The 22,729-nt window shown below is 37.2% G+C and overlaps 1 protein-coding gene across 1 annotated transcript; it reads left to right on the top strand.

Moving 5' to 3' along the window:
- Positions 1–499: 499 nt before the first annotated feature.
- On the top strand, positions 500–18,924 carry sdhaf3 (succinate dehydrogenase complex assembly factor 3). The gene is made up of 2 exons (XM_065294497.2): positions 500–896; positions 18,631–18,924. The coding sequence occupies exons 1-2, from the start codon at positions 720–722 to the stop codon at positions 18,823–18,825; spliced, it is 372 nt and encodes a 123-aa protein (XP_065150569.1). The 5' UTR covers positions 500–719; the 3' UTR covers positions 18,826–18,924.
- Positions 18,925–22,729: the final 3,805 nt, after the last annotated feature.

Genomic DNA, 22,729 nt, shown 5'->3' on the forward strand with positions numbered 1-22,729 from the left:
AGAACAAATGCTACCTGTCTTGCACTCGACATGAAAAAAATAATGGGTTATTTTTAACCCAGCAGCACTGGGTCAGAAAGGGATGAACCCAACCAATTGAGTTAATTTAATCTTTGCTAGGTTGGTTCAACCCAAAATGCTGGGTTGTTTAACCCATTGCTGGGTCAAATACAAACATTTTCTGGGTTAATCTGGATTCATCCCTTTTAACACTACACTTTAAAAACCAGCAATTAATAGAGAAATGGAGGCATCCATGTCTTTGGATACTTTTTCATAATGTAATTTTATTCTTAACACCTTTTTAACACCTTCACCTTATTGTTTGTTGTCATTATGATTTTTTGTTTCGCAATGTTGAAACTATACACAATCGTGCCAATGAAGTACTTAAATTGAAAATTAAAAGCATTAAGGGGGATATTTCGGACATGCTGCTCGTTTCGTTTTCTTAGTTGCACTACATTTATTCGCCAGAAGAGGGCAGCACCAACTCAACTCATACTCGGATCAGAGCAGTGAAGAAATCTGCACACAAACAAGGGCATTCGATAATGAACACATGTGTACATGTGACATTTTATAATAAATAGATCGACTATGATTGGAATATTCCAGGACTGGTTTGTTTTGTGACATTTCTTTGAATCTTTTACTGCTTTTCCGCGTGCTAATAGACATTATTTATAAGAATATTGCTGCCAGGTCACCCACAGGTTATGGCAAATCTAGCTCATGTGTCAAAGGTTCGGTCTCTGTATAAAAGGATCCTTTTACTCCACCGCTTCATGCCGATAGATCTGCGAGCTCTGGGTGATCAGTATGTAAAAGATGAATTCAGAAGACACAAGACTGCAACAAATGAAGAAGCCAAACGCTTCATGACAGAATGGGAGGTAATATATATTTACTTTTCTATATATATTTAAGTTCGTTTATATTGACAGTGTGTAAATATAAATGCACATAACCGTGCAATAAATAATGATAGTCTTTAGAAATTAACTTTTCATCTGCTTGTAATTGTTGCAATTGTCCACACGATGGCAGTAAACTCCATTTAATGCAGTGAATCTCTTTTTGACTTTAAGGCATACACTCGCAATTTTAAATCAAAAAGTGTTTTATAGCTTGCTATGAAATGAACCAAACACTTAAAAATAACTTGATTTTAAGTCATTTTGGCTTATTTTAATGTTTGTCTTATTTTTAAGAATTTAAATTTTTTTTTTTTTCGTTTTTTAATCCAGCATCACTCTGCTCCTAATGCATACTACTTACATTTCAATTATGAATGTACTACAGTTATGTTTCTGAAATGTTGCATGACAAATCTACACTTTGATTTAATGCATGAAAACTCAAACATGCAAGAGCAAGGAGCAGTGATGCTGAAGCTGCAAATTGGCAGTGTTTTTTGAATGCTAAAGGAGGATATATTACACCTGCAGTGTTATTCTGTATCAGCACTGCTGCGTGGAAGCAGATCCTCACTGAAATCTTCACAGTCATGCAGTGTGACTTCATAGGACTGGATGTTCTTGGATTGACATTGACGGTAACAGATATTGTCTAAAGTGGTAAAAACCACCCACTTACAGGTAGCAAGAGTCGCTCTGTTCTTGTACAAAAAGAGAGTGCTACTTTTGTGTTTAGCTGCGTACATGAATAGATGAAATCTATGTAGACATCATAATGGAAATGGGGTTTTACAATGCGCTACACCTGTGGTTCTCACTGGGACTCCCAGTACTGCACATTATGAACGTCGATCTTATACGTCATAATTACTTCAGTTTATGGATCTCTCTGCTAACAAGCTGATGGTTTGAATCTGAATAAGGGAAACAAACAAAATGTGCAGTTGGTTAAATTTTGAAACACTTCTATGGGCAACAACTACAACTCCATCGTCACGTCACAATTAAAGGCACAATATGTTGGACGTTTACCACTACAGGTCGCTATTTCACAATAACACGTCATACCATACCATGTCAACTATAACAAAGGTGAAACTTGATGAAGGATGTTATGAATTTATAATAGACATTTTATCTGAAATTCTGCTACCATTTCGGATCATTTTTATAGAGGTTGGTGCAATGCATTCTGGGAATTCTTTGTTTCTGTAAAGGATACATGCACTGCTGCCCTAGATTTTGGTCACGAATTGTGGTTTACAGTTGGTGAGTCGCAGCCCAAAAATGGGTCACAGGTGTGTTGTGCTTTTGTGGATAACAAAGGCTACGCTTTGAATCAAACTCTACTTTTTTGGCACAAATAAATTTAGCCTAATCAGTAAGATGTCAACCCCCAGTGACGTTTTGTTTAGGGGCAGGGTTAGGGGTGGGATGTCATTAACTCTTTCCCCGCCATTGATGAGTTATCTTGTCAATTAAGGGAAAACGCTTCCCTGCCAATAATGAGTTTCAGCAGTAACAACTTAAACAAGCAGCTTTCGTTGAACACACGTAACTTCTATTAAACACCGCTAAGAATCAATAACAACAAAGTCCACGCAGATTACCTAGGAAACCAAAACATTTGTTATTTTTAATGAGGTATTTGTTTAAGAGTTCAGTTTAGCAACTAGTCAGACCATTAAACAAACAGAAACCGGAAGTAAAGTTCTGACCAGACGCGTAATCGCGTCACCGCACGTGGGTCAGATGAAACAGTCTATAATCCACTAGGTGGCGCTCTTACTCAACTCATAAAACATTAAAGAATACACTGATCCAAAATCAGTAAAAACTCTGTATATGTTTTGATCATTGCTCTGAATCTGATCTCTAATATAAGTGGGCGTGCACACCAAAGCTTTTACGCCTGTGGCCGGCACATGTTATCAATTGTTTCTAATGGAAGTGCGATGCTTTTGAAAACACCCAGCAGCCAGCGTATTTTTTCCGCACTGAAAGCCGGCGCTCAACGTTTTTTCGGCGTCGAGAGTTGAAAGAGATTCAACTTTGGGTGAAAAGCTCCGCTCGTCAATGTCAATTCACACACAGCCGTCCAATCAAAGTGGAAGAAGGGCAGGACAAGAATTACAACAACCAACCGGCTCACAGACCAAAGCGCTCATCTGAAGAAAGCTGGGGCTCAGCTGAAAAAACTGCTGGGATTCAGTGTCCTCCAGGCGTTTTCAGCTGCGTTTAAAAGTTTTGGTTTGCACGCCCCTTATGTCCTTTACAAAAATAAAATTATTTCAGCTTTTGGTACAAAATTTGGTATTTTTGAAGAAACATACTAAGGTTGTTCGATCACAATTAAGTCACAACCTCGAACTTCGAATTAAAAAATGGGATCGTCGATGCTGCCACGCCCCCATGTCACGTCCGGTCGGCTTGTCAAGCGGGGGAAAATAAACCTCTCAGAGGTGCCTTTAAAAACATTGGTCCAGCGGAACGTGATTTATATTTTAAACACGAGGGATGTATTGCTACAACTCCATCTAATGCATATCATAAACAGCATCTCTCTGCACGTGAGAGCCGCCAAGATGCAGCGGGTTATATTTTAAACAAAAGGGATAGTTTGCCTCAGCTCGCATGAAACGCATAAAACTGAACAAATACGTAAGGATTACTACTTTAGTTTATGTTTAGACTTTGGACAGATGCGAGAGCGTGCACGTGACACAGAGAGAAGCGCAGCTGCTTATGACCGCTGGAAAAAAGCACACAATGTGCATGTTAATGTGAAACTATAATAATAATAATAATAATAACTAGATAGAAAAGTTCGTCGGAACAAACTTTATGTTGGCTTGAGAAAGCCTAGTCTGAGAGTAGAGTTTGACAACTTAGCATGAAGCTATCATGATTTAAGATAAAGCTAGCATGATTTAACATGAAGCGAACATGATTTAGCATGAAGCTAGCATGATTTAACATTAAGCTAGCATGATGCTTACACGATTTAGCATGAAGTTAGCATGAAGCTAGCATAATTTAACATGAAGCTAGCATGATGCTAACATGATTAGCATAAAATTAGCATGATGATAACATGATTAACATGAGGCTAGCATGATGATAGAATGATTAGCATAAAGTTAGCATGATGCTACCATGATTAGCATAAAATTAGCATGATGATAACATGATTAACATGAGGCTAGCATGATGATAGAATGATTAGCATGAAGCTAGCATGATGCTAGCATGATTAGCATGATGCTAACATGATTAGCATGATGCTAACATGATTAGCATGAAGCTAGCATGATTAGCATGAAGCTAGCATGATTAGCATGAAGCTAGCATGATGCTAGCATGATTAGCATGAAGCTAGCATGATGCTAGCATGATTAGCATGAAGCTAGCATGATGCTAGCATGATTAGCATGAAGCTAGCATGATGCTAGCATGATTAGCATGAAGCTAACATGATGCTAACATTATTAGCATGAAGATAGCATGATTAGCATGAAGCTAGCATGATGCTAGCATGATTAGCATGAAGCTAGCATGATGCTAGCATGATTAGCATGAAGCTAGCATGAAGTTAGCATGATTAGCATGAAGCTAGCATGAAGTTAGCATGATTAGCATGAAGCTAGCATGATTAGCAGGAAGCTAGCATGAAGTTAGCATGATTAGCATGAAGCTAGCATGAAGTTAGCATGATTAGCATGAAGCTAGCATGATTAGCATGAAGCTAGCATGATGGTAGCATGATTAGCATGAATCTAGCATGATCCTAGCATGATTAGCATGAAGCTAGCATGATCCTAGCATGATAAGCATGAAGCTAGCATGATGCTAGCATGATTAGCATGAAGCTAGCATGAAGTTAGCATGATTAGCATGAAGCTAGCATGAAGTTAGCATGATTAGCATGAAGCTAGCATGATTAGCATGAAGCTAGCATGAAGCTAGCATGATTAGCAGGAAGCTAGCATGAAGTTAGCATGATTAGCATGAAGCTAGCATGAAGTTAGCATGATTAGCATGAAGCTAGCATGATTAGCATGAAGCTAGCATGATTAGCAGGAAGCTAGCATGAAGCTAACATTTATTGCGTTGCTAGGGTACTAAGTTTGGTTGCTAGGGAGAAAATTGGAATCCCATAATGATCACACTTCAAGCCACAAGTAAAACGGTCCAACCCCCGTGTCTCTACAATGTTCTGATGCGGAGATATAAGGCTTTGTTTATTCCGTTGCTAGGGTACTAAGTTTGGTTGCTAGGGAGAAAATTGGCATCCCATAATGATCACACTTCAAGCCACAAGTAAAACGGTCCAACCCCCGTGTCTCTACAATGTTCTGATGCGGAGATATAAGGCTTTGTTTATTCTGTTGCTAGGGTACTAAGTTTGGTTGCTAGGGAGAAAATTGGCATCCCATAATGATCACATTTCAAGCCACAAGTAAAACGGTCCAATCCCCGTGTCTCTATGATGTTCTGAAGCGGAGATATAAGGCTTTGTTTATTCCGTTGCTAGGGTACTACGTTTGGTTGCTAGGGAGAAAATTGCCATCCCATAATGATTACACTTCAAGCCACAAGTAAAACGGTCCAACCCCTGTGTCTCTACGATGTTCAGATCCAGAGATATAAGGCTTTGTTTATTATGTTGCTAGGGTGCTCATATTTGGTTGCTAGGGGCGTGGCTTAATACCTCAATAAGAATCCTAAGAGACTGATTGGATGCCTGAGTAAAATGAGCCCACCCCTATGTCTCTATGACACTCTGGTGCAAAGATATCCATCTGGGCTTTTTATAATGGTAGTCTATGGGAGATGTTGCTAGGGTACCCAAAATTGTTGCTAGGGGCGTGGCTTAATAGCTCTGGGGTGATCCTAAGAGACTGATTGGATGCTTGAGTAAAATGAGCCCACCCCCATGTCTCTAAGACACTCTAAAGTGAAGATATTCCATCTGGGACGCTTTTATTCCCTTTTATGGGCATGTTTCCTGCCCCATTATAAGTCAATGGGAAATTTTGGGGGCCTCTTACACCCCAGGGGTACAGCTTACACCCCATTGTGAGGTATGTTCTTACACAGCCTGTCAGCCTCCTTAAATGTGGTAAGCCACAAGTTTCTACAAGTTTCTCACTCGCAGCTATGACCCGTCAAAGTTTGTCTCAATGTTAAGTCAATGGAAATTTTGGGGTGTTTCAGCGCCCCGTTTAGGAATTCGGAAGGTCCCATCAGTTAGAAAAGATATAGCAACTCGAGTCAGATCAGACCGAAGGTCTGTCCAAAGTTTGATGGCTGTAGCTTGAAAGCTCTAGGACGAGTTAGAGTTAGAAATTTTAGTCTCAGAAGAAAAAGAATAATAATAATAACTAGATATTAAAGTTTGAAGACAAACTTTATGTTGGCTTGAAAAAGCGTAGCCTGAAGGTTTAAAACGGTTTGAAAGAAGTTTAGTAGGCTATCTGGCAGTTAGTATGTTGAGGTATGAAGGTAGTATGATTTATCATGATTTAACATGATGTTAACATGATAATCATGATGCTAACATGATTAGCATGAAGCTAGCATGATATTAGCATGATTAGCATGAAGCTAGCATGATTAGCATGAAGCTAGCACGATGTTAGCATGATTAGCATGAAGCTAGCACGATGCTAGCATGATTAGCATGAAGCTAGCATAATGATAGCATGATTAGCATGAAGCTAGCATGATGTTAGCATGATTAGCATGACGCTAGCATGATGCTAACATGATTAGCATGAAGCTAGCATGATGCTAGCATGATTAGCATGAAGCTAACATGATGCTAACATGATTAGCATGAAGCTAGCATGATGCTAACATGATTAGCATGAAGTTAGCATGATGTTAGCATGATTAGCATGAAGCTAGCATGATGCTAGCATGATTAGCATGAAGCTAGCATGATGCTAGCATGATTAGCATGAAGCTAGCATGATTAGCATGAAGCTAGTATGATTAGCATGAAGCTAGCATGATGCTAGCATGATTAGCATGAAGCTAACATGATGCTAGCATGATTAGCATGAAGCTAGCATGATTAACATGAAGCTAGCATGATTAGCATGAAGCTAGCATGATGCTAGCATGATTAGCATGAAGCTAACATGATGCTAGCATGATTAGCATGACGCTAGCATGATGCTAGCATGATTAGCATGAAGCTAGCATGATGCTAGCATGATTAGCATGAAGCTAACATGATGCTAACATGATTAGCATGAAGCTAGCATGATGCTAACATGATTAGCATGAAGTTAGCATGATGTTAGCATGATTAGCATGAAGCTAGCATGATGCTAGCATGATTAGCATGAAGCTAGCATGATGCTAGCATGATTAGCATGAAGCTAGCATGATTAGCATGAAGCTAGCATGATGCTAGCATGATTAGCATGAAGCTAACATGATGCTAGCATGATTAGCATGAAGCTAGCATGATTAACATGAAGCTAGCATGATTAGCATGAAGCTAGCATGATGCTAGCATGATTAGCATGAAGCTAACATGATGCTAGCATGATTAGCATGACGCTAGCATGATGCTAGCATGATTAGCATGAAGCTAGCATGATGCTAGCATGATTAGCATGAAGTTAGCATGATGCTAGCATGATTAGCATGAAGCTAACATGATGCTAGCATGATTAGCATGAAGCTAGCATGATTAGCATGAAGCTAGCATGATGCTAGCATGATTAGCATGAAGCTAGCATGATGCTAGCATGATTAGCATGAAGCTAGCATGAAGCTAGCATGATGCTAGCATGATTAACATGAAGTTAGCATGATGCTAGCATGATTAGCATGAAGCTAGCATGATGCTAGCATGATTAGCATGAAGCTAACATGATGCTAGCATGATTAGCATGAAGCTAGCATGATGCTAGCATGATTAGCATGAAGCTAGGATGATTAGTATGAAGCTAGCATGATGCTAACATGATTAGCATGATGCTAGCATGATTAGCATGAAGCTAGCATGATGTTAGCATGAATAGCATGAAGCTAGCATGATTTAGCATGAAGTTAGCATGATTTAGCATGAAGTTAGCAAGATTTATTATGAAATTAGCATAAAGCTAGCATGAAACTAGCATGAAGCTAGTATGACTTAGCATAGAGCTAGCATGAAGCTAACATGACCCAAAGACCCAACCCCATGTCTCTATGATGTTCAGACCAAGAGATATAAGGCTTTGTTTATTATGTTGCTAGGGTGCTCAAATTTGGTTGCTAGGGGCGTGGCTTAATGCCTCAATAAGAATCCTATAAAGACTGATTGGATGCCTGAGTAAAATGAGCCCACCCCTATGTCTCTATGACACTCTGGTGTAAAGATATCCATCTGGGCTTTTTATAATGGTAGTCTATGGGAGATGTTGCTAGGGTACCCAAAATTGTTGCTAGGGGCGTGGCTAAATAGCTTTGGGGCGATCCTAAGAGACTGATTGGATGACTGAGTAAAATGAGCCCACCCCCATGTCTCTACGACACTCTAAAGTAAAGATATTCCATCTGGGACGCTTTTATTCCCTTATATGGGCATGTTTCCTGCCCCATTATAAGTCAATGGGAAATTTTGGGGGCCTCTTACACCCCAGGGGTATAGCTTACACCCCATTGTTATGTATGTTCTTACAGAGCCTGTCAGCCACCTTAAATGTGGTAAGCCACAAGTTTCTACAAGTTTCTCACTCACAGCTATGACCCGTCAAAGTTTGTCTCAATGTTAAGTCAATGGAAATTTTGGGGTGTTCGAGACCCCCGTTTAGGAATTCAGAAGGTCCCATCAGTTAGAAAAGATATAGCACACTAAGTCAGACCAGTCTGAAGGTCTGTGGAAAATTTGGTGCATGTAGCTTGAAAGCCCTAGGACGAGTTAGTTGCCGAAATTTTGGGGGGAGAAAAAGAATAATAATAATACGTTTAATAGCAATAACAATATATTGGCTTTTTCAAAGCCAACATAATAATAATAATAAGTTTAAGTGCAACAACAGTATGTTGGCTTTCTCAAGCCAACATAATAATGGCATATCATTTTTTGTCTTTCAAAAAAATTATAATTTAAAAATCAAGAATCGAATCGCAACATTAGAATCGAAAATGTAATCGAATCGAGGATTTGGAGAATCGTGACACCCCTAAAACATACCCATATTTGAGAGGTGACAAAAAGAGACCAAATGAAGATGGGATGAAACTTTTTTGAAGTTGTTTGGAAGTGGAGGGTCTGTTCTTTCATTTGATATATTGTAATTTTTATATATTTATAAAATACCATTTTCTGGAAGACATTAACTCATTCCCCGCCAGCCTGTTTTTTCTGTGATTTTCACAAAAGTTTCACAAAGTGCCTTCAACAAACAAATATATCAAATAAAAGAACAGACCTTCTGCTTTTAAACAAACATACAAACAAACGGGGGAAAAAACGTTTCATCCTATCTATATTTTTCTGCTTATAAACTCTTAAATATGGGTATTTTTCTTTTTTTTGCAAAAAAGCTGAAATAATTCAATTTTTGTGGAGGAATTTTGTTAAAGATCAGAGTGTAAAATTAATAAATTATTTTTTGCTTTAGTTTTTTATAAATTGGGTAAGTGCGCCATCTAGTGGATAACCGCGATATTACAAATAACCATAAAACCACAGCAGCAACACGTTTTTCATGCAAATGTTTTCTTTTGATTGATGAGAAAACTGGCATCAATGGCGGGAAATGCTGCTGCTGGCTGACATTTTTTTAACTCTTTCCCCCCAGAATTAAAAAAAAAAAATTGTCAGCCAGCGCCAGCATTTTTTATGATTTTTACACAAGTTTTAATACCTTCCAAGAAATTTCTTCTTTAAATATATAAACATACAAACAAAAACAAAAAATCCTACCTACCATTTGTTCTCTTTGTATCACCTCTTAATTATGGGTACGTTTCTTCAAAAATACAAAGATTTTGAGCAAAAAGCTGAGATAATAATTGCATTTTTAGGACTTTTGAGTAGAGATCAGATTCAGAGCAATGATCAAAACATACACGGAGTTTGAACTGTGGACCCTAAGGGAATACTTCTGGGTTTTATAAGTTAGGTAAGAGCGCCACCTGGTGGATAATAGCGGAAATACGGATTGCCGGATAAACTCCGGAAAAAAGTTTAACGTTTGGCGGGGAAAGAGTTAACGTTTTTTATCTACTAATCATACATAATAACAATCATATCATATATAATTGTTTTTGTACTATTTATTGTGTAGAAAACACTGGTGCAGTGCCCTTTAAAAAGATCCTATGTACCATTTAGGTACAGATATGTATATATTTGGTACCAATAAATATATCATATAGGCTAGTTCTGGGAAGGAGCCAGTCTGTACTTAAGAACCCCTCCCCTTACGTTCATCACGAGGTGAATGAATCACCGAGCGGCTCTTGGGTTTCAAAGCACAGCTGGGAAAAGAGAAAAGCGGGTGGTGGGGTGAATGTGGGGGGAATGCAGTCAGGAACAGACGTGGAGCGAGTCTTCAAATGTGATTAGAAGCACTGAGTGTTCACTTTAATCCCGTTACAGTAGATGACCCAGGGGACTTCTCATCGCCTAATAAATCGCCTGCATTGCAACAGACAAGCATTCCTTAAGGACTAAGGGAAAAATGAGAGAATGTGTTTAAGGCGAACTATATATACTGTATAGGTTTCTAGCCTTAGATTTTTTGGCGTTTGCTAAACAAGGATGCGTATTCATTTTGGCCAAACTGTATGTTGTATAACTCATCCTGGATGACTTTTGTGCCGACATGAATTGTACCAAATTGTGCAGCTTATTGAGAAGAGGTGTGCTGTTTCTTTGCTTAAACTATGTTAACACTGACAGTAGTTGTATTGTATAGCTGTACTGTTTGACATTGGTTGTTATTTATAAGCTGGGCATTTTTTGAATGAGATGCAGTTGATTTTTTTCTAGAGAGGAAAGTAATTTAAAGATAAATTGCAGGATGCATCATTTACATTACATTTATGCATTTGGCAGATGCTTTTATTCAAAGCAACTTACAGTGCATTACTTGGTGTACATTTTTATCAGTATGCATGTTTCCTGGGTTTAAACCCATGACCTAATAACACAATGCTCTACCACAGACAGAGCCGTACAGGAGCACTGTTCATCAGCATCATATCATGAACCTGATGAATCAGCGCATGAATCAATCAAACCTACTCAGAATGCTGATAATGTATAACACGGTTTTCCCCTTAGCTAAAGCCAACCACAGTGTTTTACAATAAATGGATCACAGGCTTCACTGCCCTGACTACTATTGGAAGCTGTCACTGCTTGTTTGCATAAAAATGCATTTTCTCAACTTTGTAAAATCGGTTGACACACCCACATCTCGTTCTTAAATTGTCGCTGGCATGGCTCAGTGGGGAAGACTGGGTTATTGAATTGCATATGAAATAGGGGCTTGTTTGAGTGCAATTCATGAAACAAGACAAGTATGAGGTGCTAGATATGCTTGCTTTTTCTAAACAAGAGCATTTTAAATAATTACAACAATAAGTTTAGGCTCATCCTGAAATGGTGAAAAGATCTTAATGATTCAAATAAGCCCTTTTCAGTCCCTTCACACGATTATGCGATCGCATGATTCAAAGCATAATGAGCCAAAGTCCGCATATTTATGTGGGGGCCCATTTTTTCAAATACTTCTGCAGCATAAATTGCAGATTTCTGTGCACAAAATATGCAGGGCTTGCATAATTTCATATTCCACGCATTTTAGTAGCAAAAATCAAATGTATCTTAGCAGACATTTGAAAAATGTTGCATTTACTTTTCACAAGCGTAGCCATGTCCCTTGTTGCCATGGGAACTTTATGAAGTGATTATGTGACGTGAACATCATTGAAAAGCTGCAAAAGCTGCAAACAGTTTCCCTAAGTTCCCGTAGTTTTTGCAAGTTCCCGTAGTTTTTGCAAGTTCCCGAGTTTTTGCAAGTTCCCTCAATTTCATCGCATAAAATTGCATAAATATCCCGCATATTCCATCGCGTTTTTTAAGAAAACACGATCCAGGATTTTTGCCCGCAACAATCACAAAAATCCTCTGCGTTTTTCTGGAAGGACTGCCTTTTCACACATAGATTAAGGAAAATGCGTCCGGGATCATTTGATTTTTGGTTCATTCACACGGCCAATGGTTTTTTGCAATCTGTGCGTTTGAGCTGCACGATTAATTGTTAAAAAAATGTGGTTTCGATTTAACCCCCCAATAATCCAGCATTTCTAAGATTCAGGTAATTATAATTTCAAGGAGGAAAGACGCAGTCTCGGCAGTTCTCGCGACAACACGCAATCACTAATAGCGGTCGCGATGACTTTTCATTTATTATTGCGTAAGCCAGACGTGCACGTGTTCGCTCCACCGGTACAGCGGATGCTTTCGCCAAGACGTTAGACAGAAAGAAACAGAAACTAAAGAGAATGCAGAGCAATGCACAGGTACGTCCGACAAGAACCTTGACGTTGTTTTAGTACCAAAAAGAGGATCTTATTCCTTATCTTATCGAATGGGTTTTTAACTCAGGGGGAAACATTGGCTGCGTCCAAAAAACCACACTTGCTGTCTTTGCACTTGACCACTTGACAACTTACATGACGTTTTCCTTTATTTGGATCTAGATGCGCAAATGCATTCAAACTGTTGAAACGGAAAACTAGGCGCGGTAGACGCGATTTTGACGCCTCAAACGCGGTGGTGTAAACGCAGCAGTGTTCTAGTGGGCTTGAAGATTAAGCATGCCGACGAGAGTGTCAAAAAACGCTCTGGCTGCCCTGCGCTCTGACGCTCGAATGCATTTTCTGGAATCCTCTCAAGTGGAGGTTTCCGCTTTCCGATTGGTTTTGCCGTCCAACGTTTCCGCCTTCCGATTGATTGCCGCATAACCCCGTCATAGTGTCAATCCATGTGGCAGCAATCTGCACCAAAACATATTTGTTTTTTTATTTAGGCTAATTTAAATGTATATTTTTAAGTTTTTCTTTAAATAAAATGAATACATAATCACTTTAAAGTTAACATAAATTTAATTTAAATATTATCTAAACTTATCTGAAACTCTCAGAAGCAGAATTCTTTGCACATGTAAAAATTTATGTTAAACGTGAGAGAATCGTGATCTTTATTTTAAGCAAAAGAATGGTGATTCTCATTTTATACAGAATCGTGCAGCTCTAACTGTGCGTGCATTCACACAAACACCGTAAAGATCCTGTAAAGAAACATGACGTAAGTTCTGTACTTGGTAGTTTTTTCTATAGCGTTTGAAGTTTTCTATCTCGAGAAACCACGCGGCTGCATTTTTAATTATGACAAGATAATAATGAGCACGTGATGGGCTGTTTTGTCATGTTGGTAAATGATCTCAGCTTCAGCGCGGATAGTGACGAGCTCCCTGATCTCTGCTTCAGTACAGTTTGCCGACATTTCCCAAGTCCTCACTACGGCACACCCGTTACGGCAATGTTTTTGTGTCTTGTTTCCGTGCTTTCCGTGAATGTTATGGCAATGTTACTGGTTCCTCTTTTCGGGAGCGAAATCCAAAACATTAACAGGATGTGTTTGTGTTCACACAGAAGCCTTTTTTGACAATTTTACGGAAATGTTCTGTCTGGGATCAAAGTGCTGTGTGAATGAGGTTTATAATAACGTCTTTCTCAAACATCATTTAAATAAATGATTAATTAGCTTTTTATAAGGTCAAATATTTTTAAAATAAGTTTTCCTTTATATTCGAATACATTTAAAATTTTTTCGCATACATTTTATAAGCAACTATGTATATGCAACATGACAATAACCAAAGAAAATTACTATTTTATTCAGCTACAACATGGATAAATGAAGGCAGTAATGCAGTGCTGTTAGGCCACCCAAAAGCAAGAGTAATTTTTTGAATCATTAGACTACTATAATTCAAATAATGTATCTATTCAGAGACTTAATACTTTGTACAGCAAGCTCTTTAGTTTAATAAGTACAGAGTAGTTGACGCAGCAAATCTGTTTGTCAGTATAGTGTTTTTTTGCCCTTGGGAAAGTCAGACAAGCTTGAAAAGGATTGCCCAATTACGTCATTGCGATGGGAAATGAAGTGTTTATATTCAGAAGGTGAGCTTCACCAAAAAGCTTGCCGTTCAACATCCACTCCCCCTCTCCATTCTTAAAATATTACTCCTTGGCAAATGTTCAATCTAATTACATTATGTAGCGGAAGAAGCTTCTCAGACAAATGGCTTTTTGCTTCCAAAATTGAATTGCGTTCACATTCCAGTACGTTAGATGAGTGAATGGAGCCCCTTAATGGTTTTGTTTTCAGTGTGTTTTACTGAATGGGTCTCTACGTAATTTCTTATAAGTCTGATCGTAAACCGTCGTGACAGACGTGACAGTTTTGATGAAAATGTCCAAACAAGCAAGCACATATAATATAATCACCAAACACTTGAGATCACGGTGGGATGCGAATAGGCACTCTGACACATTTCAGGACTATGTGTGGTGCATACAATATTGGACCATTTTTAAGTTTTTGATTTACCTTCTTATCTACAAGTTTGGCTCCAAATGAATTCATTAACAATTGTTTCTGTACTTTTAAAGCACACAGTTGTCTACCATATTGAATACTTAATATTAAAATACTCATGATTTTATAGTTCATAAACAACACTTCATGATTCGGCAACAACACTTTTGTGATTGAGTGATTCAGACACTAACCGAATCACTAAACGAGGGAGTCTATTTGTCCGATTCATTAAATAGAAGTTCACAAATCCAAACTGCTAATGCTTGTTTAAATCTTTTGCTGTGGTGTCGTCCCTGCCAAATATTTTTGTACTCAGTATTTTATTGCAAAGCAATGTATCGGCCTATAATTGTTATCGGCAGATAAAAGCAATTTTCCCACTATCGGCCATCATCTGATTGTTTAAAAACAGCCGATGATCAGGCAAGATTATATCCTGGTGATCAAAAAATGCATCATGACTTTTTTGAAAAGGGTCACAATGACATCAGAGTTGCAGTTTGTACATTCTGCAATTCTAGGATTTCTTGACAAAATTATTTGAAACAAGGAGTACAAAGCACAACTATTGGTATCTGATGATTCATCATCAAATAACATCCTAGGTAATTGAATATCAGCATCTGTAGATTCCTACACTGAAAATAAAGTTCATTCAAACTACTTTTTTAGGTTTTGACTTGTGATAAGTTGACATCACTAAAAAAAGAAGTTGCAATTGTTTAACTTAATTTCATAAGTTACAGAAAAGATATTATAGATAGATAGATAGATAGATAGATAGATAGATAGATAGATAGATAGATAGATAGATAGATAGATAGATAGATAGATAGATAGATAGATAGATAGATAGATAGATAGAGATATAGATATAGATAAAGATATATGTAAGGAATAATTGACGACGGGCCATTGAATTATAAGAAAATAATGCACACCCAAGGTGCAATCGTTACACAGCGGGTGTGCATTATTTTCAAATAATTCAAAGGACCGGAGTCAATTATTCCTCTTATACCACGGTTACCACAAATATTGCTCTGGTGCCTATTTTTAAGACATTTGACAAGTTAGGTGTGCAGTTATCAGAAATTAATGCATACCCACGGAACATTTCTCAGCCGATCAGAATACAGCATTCAACAGACCCGTGGTATAAATATATTTAACATTGTACATTGTAAAAAAAACTTTTCTGCATTCATTTTTTGTTAAATAAACGTATATTTACAGTTAATTTCAACTTACTTATATTTATCTTGATAAGAGATGAGTTGCTACAACTTAATTACTTTTTTCGACTATATTTTATGTGAATGTCCCGGACAGGGCTTACACTAGTCGCAGACTAATAACGCTTTTCCATCGCATAGTAGTACCCCACGGTTTGGTTTGGACCAGGTCAGGTTAGCTCACTTTGGCTTGGTTAGCTTTTCCATCGAGTTTTGTAACACTTCAGAGTGGGAGGGATTATAGGCATTTTGTTAAATTTGCGCTGCCTACTGCTGTGACATCATACAAGTGAGAGCGTCGTTGTACATTCCCATAAATTCATTTATTTCTCAGGCCACCACAAAATTTAAATTGACCACCACAAATAGATGTTTGCACATCGCATTTATCACTCCCTCTGTCTCATATTCTGTACAAAGACCCATGGCGTCAGTCGATGCGCTCACCTGAGCCACATTTAAGTTGCATTTAAGCATATATGTGAACGTGTGCGTGGCGAATGTGCCGCCACAAACTGCAAGTCTGGAAAAAAATTGGTATGGTATTCCTGATTTTTAACCTGTGGATGTTTTTCATCGCTAAAACGGAGTTTGGAAACTTATAGCAGAGCACAGATGACAACATGTTTGCTCGAGACAGCGCAGACTAGCACCAAAGGTAAAGCTAATCTTTTACATTATAGCGATGGCGCTGGTAGTGACGATTCTCTCTGACCAATCAGTGATCTACGGTGTTTTCGCATCACGTTTTGGTATCAGCTCGGGTCGCTTGGAACCATGACTGAGGTGGTTCTAAAAAAAATATAGAGTACTACGTACTGCACCCAGTGGAAAAGATCGCAAAAGTAAGCTGAACCGAACCAAACTGTGGGCTACTATGCAATGAAAAAGCGCCATAAAAAGAAAATTTGATTTGCCTTAATTTAAAGAGCACCTATTGTCCGATTCATGTTTTTAAGTTTCATTTGGTGTGTAAGGGTGTATTAGTACATGTTAACAATAAAGTAAATGATGACGCGAGTTATCGTCTCCAACGTAAATCTCTTTTCTTGGACTACAACAAACACACGGATTGTAGGCAACAGTTTACTTCCTGGGATTGGGGATGTAGTAAAGGCCGACATTATCATAATTCATCCTGCATCTAGGCGGTGGAGGGTAGAGCACACAGCCCCGCCTCTCCCCCTGCCTGCAGAAGAGTGTCTGATACCAGCACTGTTGCGCTTTTCAACCACATGGGGGAGCTGTAAGTCATTTTTACATGGAAACTACATAGTGTTGCTTTAAATGCGTGTGTTTTAGGAAGAGAGTGAAATCCGGAGCTACAAAAATGTACAGTATGTGGAAAATAATGTGTTTTTTCAACCATAAACCACGCAAACACATTGTATTATACCAAATACACAAAATAACATTGTTTTTTAGCAATGAGGTGCTCTTTAAAAACATCTTGACATATCTTGAAATATATAAGTGTCATTGTTTTGTCTCAAGATGCACACCAGCATCGTTTTTGTAAGGTTTGTTTGAAAAAACTACTTAAATGACCTAATATATCTAAGGCCTAATCCTGGATTAATCTAAACACTGTCTGGGAAACTGCACCTTTAAAGTCATCTGTAGTTATAACAACTAATCTCTAGTCAAGATAAATAATAGTACGTTGAAATGACTTGTAAATCTGAGTTGATTCAACAACAATTTTTTTTTACAGTGTAGTATTTTTGTTAATTTTTTTCAGTAAAAAATATGTAACAATTCTTTACTCTGACTTGATTTAGTGTGGTTTATGCTTGCAACAATAAAAACCCATTACACCCCAAATGGTTATGAACAACAAACTTAATTAAAAGGAGAAAAGGATATTACCCCATATATATAACTTGAAAAATAATTAAATTATAAGAAGCTTTTTGCTGTAAACCATCATTGTAACAAAGCCACTCATTATTCATTTCTATATAAAATGGAAGTAAATCTGAATACTCCCTGTCCTTCACTCTGATGAGACAAAACATATCGTGTCATAACATAATAATAAATCCTTAAAAAAGAACAGATGAGAGACTAAATTTGTAACTTGGACAGAAACAAACATCGATTTTATAGGACATTGAACTTGTTAAGACTTTGATACAGACAGTAATTGCAAAATAGAGGGAAATATTTCATTTCTTAAGAAGAGAAGGATAATCCAGCAGACTTGACCTCCATTAGACCTTAACAGCTTCAATGAAATCCCTGTGACTCAGTTTCATCATGTGAATTGCAATCGATGAAATAAATAAAAAATAAATAATTCTGTCAGAGTCTCTTATAGTAAATCAATAGCGCTCTATCAAATGAAGTTTTGACTTGTGCCTGCTTGTTAAATCAATACGAAGACCAATACAATCAGTAAGTGGTAGCACATACATTAAGGCTTGTTGTAATGGTTAAAATAACACTCCTAACCAGGAGGAAATGCGACAAGTTTCAACCGATAAACAATTGTAAAAAAAATTTAAGTTTAATCAACTTGACTTTGCAATTTATTTTAAGTTTCTTGGCTATTGAGGAGTTACTATAAATTATAAAAATAAAGTTTAAATAATAAATAAATTCATAACAACTCTTCAGTAGTCAAGAAAGTTGATTAATTGTTAAGTCAAGTTAATTAAACTTCAAAATGTAAGTGCAACGAGGAATTTTATTACAGTGCATAGCAACACAGCCAGCTAGATATTTGATGTTAAATGCAGAATTTGGATCCATAAAGTTCCTTTTGCTTTATGTGATAAGGACAAGTTACTTTAAACCATTTTTAACAATGTAATTATATTCTTGTTTCTTATTTTCTGTGCAGGTCTACAAAGACACCCTGCAGACGCAGGTGCTGGAAGCGATGGGAAACAAAAAGTTGACGTTCGGGCTGGATTTATCAAAAGAGAAACTCCAAGACTTTCAGGACGAGCAGATCGGGCAGCTTTACGAGCTTATGCTTGAGTCTAAAAAACCAAACCGGCAATTTGACATTCAAGAGGAAGATACACCAAAGTAACACAGTGCCCGCAAAGAGATGCTCTTCATCAGATATTTGGACAAGAAAGCACTGTTGTTTATAACCAAGACTTTATAATAAAATGCTCTGTGAATCCAAGAGTATTTGTGGTTGATTCAAGGGGAACCTTATAAATGTTTAACAGGTATAATGGTTCCCATGGTCCTGGTGAAGGTACTTGATCAGTTTCCTCAAGCGACCTAATGGTCAAAATATCATTACACAGCCTAAAAATCATTGTCACTTAAGAAAAAATGGTTCAACCATTCTGCATATATTGCAAAAAATTACAAATGTTCTTAGATCTATAATACAACTCCATGCCATTTTGAGCATTAGCATTTCTTTTCTAAAAGTTTAACCCATTCGATCTCAAACAGAGCTTCATAAATGCTAGCAACTAGGATTTAGATTTTCAACATTAAAAATGCTAGCAAAGACACTTAAACAGGAATCAAAGCGGTTTTGGCAACGCTTCGGTGTATTGACATCAAACTGGATAATCGTGCCTTAGAGATACAATAAGTGCCTCCGGGAAAAGTGTGCCTACAAAGAAAAACTTTCCACCGTTCTCCCGAGACTCCTTGCAGATCAAATCAATAATGCTTCCTTTGCTCTTTGAATTATTAGATTGTCTGAAAAATAATACCTCATTAGCCTGAGAGACTTCTGTATCTGCTTATATACACTACTTCCATTACAAACTATCAGCACTGTCAGCTGCAATCATCTGATTGGTGGAAACAGATTTTCCCCATGTTAAACCTTAACTAATCCTGCGCTGGATGATATGCGTCTTTAGTCAAGTAAGAAAACCAATTTGCACAGCATTGAACGCTAAAATCAATGGTTCGAAAAGAAATCTGTATTCACTTGAGAGCATGCAGTCTTAACTCGTATAATGCCAAGAAATACTCTCAAGTGTTTTGAATAGAGGCGTTTAAGCGGAGGTGGTTTGTTTTGTTGCCGGCACTTGAACGTGGCTCTCTCATTGTGCAAATTAATAATTTTTGAATGCCCCTTCACTCATGAAAGAAGCCATAACTAAACAATGCAGCTCCTGTGAAAGTCTACAGTAGGCTATGTGAGCCAAAATCAATCTTTCCAAATAAAACGCATGCGATTACATTCCCTCAATCTGTCATATTTATTAAACTGATAAGATTTGAACATGATTTTGTTTTCATGATAGTGAGGCCTTCATTCATTGTCAAATATTTGAAGAAATGACTTTCTTACTTGGTATTTTTATCTTATTTTCAATACAGATAAACATTCTTATGTTAAAGATGAATTTTCTTAATGAGCAATTTAAGTGTAGTTTTTAGACAAAAATCTTAAAATAAAACAAGCAAAAAAAAAATAATAATCTGCCAATAGGGTAAGAAAAATAAATATTTTTCTTAAACAATTAATTCAAGAAAAATGCAAAAAGAAATGTCTTACCCTATTGGCATCTTTTTTTTTTTTTTTTGCTTATTTAAAGCACAAATTCACTTAAATTGAATATTATTTTTGTCTAAAAACTATAATTTTTTTAAGGTCATTTTGCTCATCAGGACAATACATCTTAATTTAAGAACAAGACAAAATCCTAAGTAAGAAAGTCATTTTTTGCAGTGCACCTCCATCAAAAATCAGATGATGATTTTAATCGAATTGTTTCGGCATGTATTCTTCAATACTTTCACTTCAAATCTGCTTAATCCTGGCCTCAGGCCAATCAGAAATGCCATTTTTTGGCAAAATCCGTTAAATGACATGATGATTTTTCAGCAAAATCCTCTAAGTGCACCGAAGAGGAATTGCATTTCATAGTGCAATAGTTTGTTACCTGATTAAAGAAGGTTTACTGAATATATTAGGATATTGATCGAATTCTTGAGCCTTTTACCTGTATTCTGAAAGAACAGTGCAGAGTAACTGGAGATATTTTTTTAGAAGTAAAGGGGTTTTGTAGCGAAAGACAGTCAAATTTATTAAATACCAATGAAATGACAAAAGTGACATTTTTTGAAAAGAGGCATTACAAGATTTTTTGCATGCACTTAGAGGGTTTTGTAGAGAAAGCCAGTCAAATGTATTAAATACTAATGAAATGACAAAAGTGACATTTTTGAAAAGAGGCATTCCAATTACTGACTAATAACCTTTTCATCACTATTAAAGTGAAATTTCTAAACATATACTTGTTTACAAGAAAACATGTCAGACTCATTTAAAGCGTCTGCCTTGCATCTGATTTTTTCTTTCTTTTTTTTTTCTTTTTTACTCTGTAAAGATGCCCAAGATCCTGTGAGCTCTACCAGTGCTTGACTGTGTGCTCAGCATATTTCACACAGGAAAGAAAGAGATCATCTAACCTCAGGGATTATGGCAAAACTCTGGGGTAATCTCTATGCTTTTGTCTCCGCACACAGTGATAAAGTGATAAAACAGGAGTGCACGGACTGCAACCTTTAAGAAAAGGGCAAAAATCCACTCTTCCATGTTGTTTGAGTAGACTGCAGATTGATATGCTTTACATCATGGGCTGGTTAGTGATGGACCAAATATAAGCATTTTCAGTGTTTCTCATGTTACATGGTACTGAGATTGTGATCTGTAAGGTTTATGAATATCAGCGATTCATCACCCATTTGAACCTATGAGCTCCTTAGGTTGCAGGTAAACCTTTCTCTAAAAGATGAATTACATACAAGAGTGGTAATTACTTCTAAGTGCGATCATTATCAGTGTAAGTGACAAGTACAGTTGCTACTGTAATTATAATGTGGTGAAGTAAACCATTTATACAGCGTGCAATTAGTTAAAGCCGCTTGATTGGGTTCAAACATCACAGGCTGGATTTATGGCCACATTCGACTCGCAGTGCACACATTACGGGCATTTCAATAATAAAAGTCAACAAGTTATAAAATGAACCATATGAAAAAGATATGATTCAGAGAGCTAAAGTGTCCAGGTTATCAGGGGGCTGTTGAAATGGAGATCTCAGTGTGTGTGCTTCTGACAAATCAATTTTCATGTGTTGACACGCTGCATTATTCATAAAGTGAAGCGCTGCTTATTCAAACAAACCCAGCCCATCGCAAACAAGCTACTGGTGTAATATAACAAGATGGATTTGTTAATAAAGAGTGAAACAAATACAGTTCAATAGACTTTAAAAAGTGAACGTTGGATTAACCTAAAAAAACTATACTTCAATCGATAACACCTAAAAAATTTAAAGTTGAAAAGCTTACATTTTTAGCAGTGGCGGGCCGTGATTGCTCATCCAAGGGGCGCTAATTCAAAGTAAGTGTTTGGAGTGTCGTGTGATGCTTGCATTATCAAAATATGTGTTTGTTGCATCATGTGAACCATGTGCATCACGTGTTTTGTCAAAATAAGTGCCTGCTGCACACGCGTCAAAACCGTTTATGAAAAAATCCGTCCGCCACAGATTTTTGGGTGTTACCATTTAAAGTTTTCTTTCATCTTGGGGACATTTCACAAGACTTTTTTAAGATGTCAAATAAAACTTTGGTGTTCCAAGAGTGTGAATATGAAGTTATATATCATATAGATCATTTATTATAGCATGTTGAAATTGCCACTTTGTAGGTGTTAGCAAAAATGTGCAGTTTTAGGGTGTGTCCTTTGAAAAGCAAATAAGCTGATCTCCTTGCATTAAATAGCAGTGCTGTGGTTGAAAAGTGTGATTAGGGGGCGGTATTATCCCCTTCTGACATCACAAGGGGAGCCATATTTCAATTACCTATTTTGTCACATGCTTGCAGAGAATGGTTTACCAAAACTAAGTTACTGGGTTGATCTTTTTCAAGTAGATAGAAGCACTGGGGACCCAATTATAGCCCTTAAATTAAAAGGTCACATCTTCATGATATGTCCCCTTTAA

This window comes from Paramisgurnus dabryanus, chromosome 19 (assembly GCF_030506205.2).
Source record: "Paramisgurnus dabryanus chromosome 19, PD_genome_1.1, whole genome shotgun sequence".
Classification (NCBI taxonomy): Eukaryota; Metazoa; Chordata; class Actinopteri; order Cypriniformes; family Cobitidae; genus Paramisgurnus; species Paramisgurnus dabryanus.